The sequence below is a fragment of the Neltuma alba genome, unplaced genomic scaffold (assembly GCF_004799145.2).
Source record: "Neltuma alba isolate B1F8T4 unplaced genomic scaffold, ASM479914v2 tig00012754_pilon, whole genome shotgun sequence".
In the NCBI taxonomy this organism is placed as follows: Eukaryota; Viridiplantae; Streptophyta; class Magnoliopsida; order Fabales; family Fabaceae; genus Neltuma; species Neltuma alba.
In genome coordinates this window covers 1-5,210 of record NW_021637168.1, presented here as the reverse complement: position 1 = coordinate 5,210, position 5,210 = coordinate 1, and the positions used below count along the sequence as shown (strand labels likewise).

The following is a 5,210-nucleotide window of genomic DNA, read 5'->3' as shown; positions in this document are numbered from 1 at the left end:
TATGGAAACTGCATAAAACGCCCTCACCAAAATTTGCTTCTCATCGGCTGCGAAGCTCACCACTCACCGGCTTTGACACAACCATTGTAAAATAAAAAGCAGACAATCCTGAATTCCTGATATTCTCTAACTTAAATATTATAAAAATTTAATGCTGCCGTATATTTAAGTATAATTTCTACAAAAAAGTTGTTTGACCTTATCATCTTACATCAAAGGATTCCCATTTCCCAGCAACTTCGGATCTTGCACAGTCGCTGCATGTTACGGAAGTGAGTGGGTCACAACAGGGAACAGTTACACACATCTATGTCAGAAATTCCAAAAGAAGGGATAAAAAGGAGGGGAGAGGGGGTGTTACCATACCTTTCTGACATCACTTGCGTATAGAAAAATCCAGGTGAAGGTATGACACAGCAGCCACGAAAAAGAAGAAAAATGCAGACACCAGCATTAATGGCTCAGCAAGCATGAAGATAGGGTTAAAATTGTAGTGGACCTACAAAAATAATGGGAAAACACGGTTAGACACAACCAAGGGGATGTGATATTACATGAAAGAGCTAAACAGAACTGTAAGTCTTTGGGTGCTCGAGCTTGATTATAGAAATTGACAGTCTAAGATGCACAAACAGTCTTTGAAAGTATCACTCAGCCCCGAAGAAAAGCAAAACATGCTTGTTAAAGAGACTCCTATCAAACATAAAATTCCATACGTCATCGTCAAAAAACAACATCAACAACTGCTACAGAACTTTCAAATAAGACTACGAAACACAGGGTCATCATTCCCAACTAGACTTAAGCCGCCAGTGGACTTCCATCTATCCGCATTCATCTTTGATAGTTTAGAGGTCTGGTTCAATACAAGTCATTGTTAAGAATCAGTCCATCTCTTGTACCAGCATAAAATTCAGGCCTACTGTTGCCACACAATTGATCTCTCATGAAATCAATATCTTCATTAACATTATATCGCACATTTGAAGGAAAATTTACTTGTTTTTGGACCTTATCTAGCATCCAAATTTTCAAAAAGTTTTATACAGTAATTTTTTTAAAGATCCCAGTAATACCTGGAAAGGAATGTTATGCTCAGGCACTACATTTCTTTTTTCTAAAACCACCACAGTCCTGCCAACAACGTCAAGGTATGAATGCTTGATCTGCAAATATTCAATCAGAAAATACAGTTAGCTACAGTTAATCAAATGCTTTACAACAGAAAGTCAAGATCTGCCACAACAGAATTGCTCACAATTTATCAAAGTTGCACACGCACATAAACACAATTGATAGCAAAACCTCTGCTGTTTTTCTTAAGGTGATAGCCCTGCAGAAGTTGCTTTATACCTGTTATGGTTTTCTTTCTAGATTTTTCTGGTATTCAATTTTTTTACGGAAATTTCCAAAGTGAACCTAATCATTTAGGTTGCTTGGTTGACCAAACACTCGAATCTCACACCGAGCAACAGTCAGACTGCATATGCTTAGACAACCACCTATCATCCAGGTATTACAATTCCCCAACCAATCCTCGTCTCCTTGATGAGAAAAATTTAACTTGAGGTGCCATACCTCTGAAGTCTGAACCATCAGATCATCGCTACAAGGTTGGCTATAAGGGTTATCATACTCAAAGATGCATATGAACCTTTAGCCACTACCTAAAATGCATGCTTCAATCATAAAGTTTAAACCCAAGCATGTCTAACAAGTGAGGGTCTATAAATAATCTTAGAGGTATAAAATATCCAAGTTTAGCCACGGGATAATGAATGTCTTGGTTGTTGTGATGTAATGAACCGCCCCTCTAGAGTCTTGCCCCAGCTGCTTCTACAAACAAATACTTTCATACGCTAGTCATATATTAACCACAGTAGAACAAGGCCCTTTTTTTTTTTAAAAAAAAAAAAAGCCAAATACTGTGCATTCTCAATAGACAAAATATGCATGACAAAAATGTTCCCATCACATGCCTTAACGGTCGAGAGATGTAAAGTGTGATTGAAAGCCTGACTAACACAGTAATACTTATATTTTCTGCTTTATTCTATTTATTCATATTGTATTCTTCTTTCTTCTGTAGGTGATTGAGAGATAATTTTACTAAAAAGAGGTAAATATTGGCCACTAACAGAAAATTTTCCACAACTAATAGGAATTGATTCCTAATTATTAGAAAAGTTACCTCTAGATGTTGCTCCACGGGAAATGAGATGACAGCTTTGGGATCTTTGGATCCCTCTGGTAGCACAACCTGAAAGTTAACAAGTCCTAACATCCATTATTATGTGCATAAGCACTCAAAGCAAAGAACAGAATTTGGCTTACAAGAACAAAGTAACACACAAATCCACACCCACCTTGACAAGCAACTTGTCAACAACTGTATCAGCAAGAGGACAACCAAAAGTGAAGTTGAGGTATCGGCCACCATCTGGAGACTCAAAAAGGAAATCCTCCAATGGTACCCCATAACCAATGACAAAGGTAGACTTCCAGCCTCCAAATAGAGGATAACGAGGCTCAATTAATAGTTCTGACTGCAGCAAATAAGCATGTCGCTAATGATTGTGAGATTAGACATCATAACCTACTAAATAACATGGGAAAAAAAAAAACCAGACCGAGCCGGCCAGTGGTTTGGTTGGTTTAGACATTAAACCTGGTCAAGAATTGAACCAGTATCGAATTGGTTAAACCAGTGTGAACCTGTTTGAATGATTATGTTGCTATTGGCCTCATTTTTTTCTCATTCAGCTCTTAATATCTCAGTCACTATATATTTGAATGAATTTTAGTGATTATTTTGGTATCAATGATTATTAATTTTAGTTATTGATGAATTGTAAACATTAAAATTCTCAATGTTGTTGTACTTTGTTATTGTTACAATCTAACTATTGTTATATTTCTTGTACTCTCTCTGTTCCTTATTATAAGAGACAAATAACCAAATTACGTTGATAAAAAAAAACAGTTAAAATTAGTTGAGAACAATTAATGTGTAAAAAGTATAATGTTTTTTTCCAACAATGCCCCCATTAATAAGGAGAGAGAGTATGAGAGAGAACAATTAAATTATTAAAAGAAAGAGAAGTGGGAGGGAGAGAGAGTATGAGTTGGAGACAAAATAAATAAGGGTAAAATAGGAAATTAATACAAAAAAATAGAGACAACTTTTAAGTGTTTCTTATATATGGGAACATACCATAAACATCAAATGTCTCTTATAATAAGGAACGGAGGGAGTATTTTGTTATTAGTGATTATTAATGTTGTTGTATTTTGTTATTTTCAATTAAATTATTTTATTTTAATATGATCGGTTTGACCTCGAGTTGACCCCAATCAGACCAACTGATCCTTGAACCACTACCTCAACCGGTTTAACATCCAATCCCGGTTTTTGTTCCTTGCTAAACAATATAAATGCAACTTTCAAAATCATTTTCCTCAATAATAAACTCAAAATACCTCAATGATAGCCAGAACAAATTAATTTAAACCAAACAAGGGTGCTACTGACATGAATAACATTTTAGCATGTAAAAAATACAATATCACAGTCTCATCAGAGTAGAATATATAGCCATTTGGTTACTTGATGAAACAGCTTGACTTGCTTCATAGTTCTTCCTTCAACCCAATTGCTAAGGATAATGGATAACCAAAACAAAAGAAAAGGCTTGAAGAAAATAACAAGCGTAGTAGAAGGTATTAAGACAAATGATGCTACTCAACTTGAATATGATTACTCTACGCCAATAGGAGGTGAGGAAAGAAAAGGGTTAACCCTAACCCAGGGGCATATATTACCTTAAAAAAATCTGTACGTAAACGTGAAGATGAAATATTCCCAATTCCATCCCGATAGTATACCGAATGAACTCTTGGAGGTAGTCGTGCAAGCAGATGTTTGAATGAAGACACCCCAGTATTACCTGGTTTAGTTTGATAATCAACCCTGTCAACAGCGGAACCATATTATATTGTGTGGAGATTGATAGAAAAGGAGAAAGCATCAAATTGCAGGCTAAAAGAAATCAGATAGGACCCTCCTCTACACCAGAAATTAATAAGACTATAAAATAGAATAAACAAGGGAGAAGGAGATAACTTGAGGTTGATGGTACTAACACAAGGAAAAACACGTTACATTCACAGATAAACAGCAGACCAACACAGAGACTGATACAGGGGTGTACAATTACAGCTTCAGACTACACACAAATCACTCGAACACAAAAAATAAACAACACACTCACAAACATACTCTCACACACAGGTCTGCCAATCTTTCGAGAGGTTAGCTCTCTCCTTCCCACAAGGGCCAAGTTCAATACAAAAATTCTCCACACCCCCTGTTAAGCCAAAGGAACGATTTATAAACCCCAAAAAGTAACTTCCGCATACCCCCAAATAACCCTCTTATAGCATGACCATGGCCTCCCTATAGCAACCCTATTTTTCCACTTCTTTCCCCAAAATAAAAAGTCAAAGTTCTGATACACAAAAGCATCTTTTCCCCTTTCATGTATTTTCCTAATTCTAAAAAATAATCCCAATAAAATAAAAAAGACAGCAGACACAATACATTCATGTATCAGAAACTTTAATTCACCTGACAACTGATAAATGAAAAATAAGATCATTTCCATATTTAACTTGAGAGTAGAAGTGTTCCGATCATCACTGGGGCCAATAGGATATGAATAATCAACATAACGTAAAGATAGAGTATGACAAAAACTTTCACAATTTCATCTTCATGTGATGAATACGTCGTAATGCTCATTTTCTTCGGTTACTTCCTCCACTCACCTATGTTTCTGCTAAATGCAACAATGAAACACATGACGCAAGGACCATAACTTTCAATACTCATCAAACTATCAAACCATTTAGATAGCGCGTAAGTAGCTGACTATCTGTCAATACTGTGTGGCCACTTAAGAATAGGAAAAACACGCGACCGAGAGCATCAAGGTTTAGTGAGAATTTCCAATTCATTAACTATGTTTATTTATTTTTTTTGCTCAACTCCAATTCATTAACTTGAAATCCAGAATCTATCATGTATCTTAAACGTTATGTCCTAAATAAGTAACACACAGATGGGTCACGTAAAGATCAAGAGGCAACTACTTTAGGGAATTGGAGAGAGTACTTCTGACAAATAGGCACTTTTCCAATTTCTTTCATCA

The 5,210-nt window shown here is 35.9% G+C and overlaps 1 protein-coding gene across 1 annotated transcript; it reads right to left on the bottom strand.

Moving 5' to 3' along the window:
• On the bottom strand, nt 1-3,970 carry LOC114730665 (dolichyl-diphosphooligosaccharide--protein glycosyltransferase subunit 1B; the record flags this gene model as incomplete). Its single annotated transcript, XM_028917772.1, has 6 exons — nt 1-257; nt 367-499; nt 1,077-1,166; nt 2,192-2,260; nt 2,367-2,546; nt 3,823-3,970. Coding segments are annotated over 5 exons (610 nt in total), but the record flags the coding sequence as incomplete, so codon positions are not given.
• Between the last annotated feature and the right edge of the window lie 1,240 nt (nt 3,971-5,210).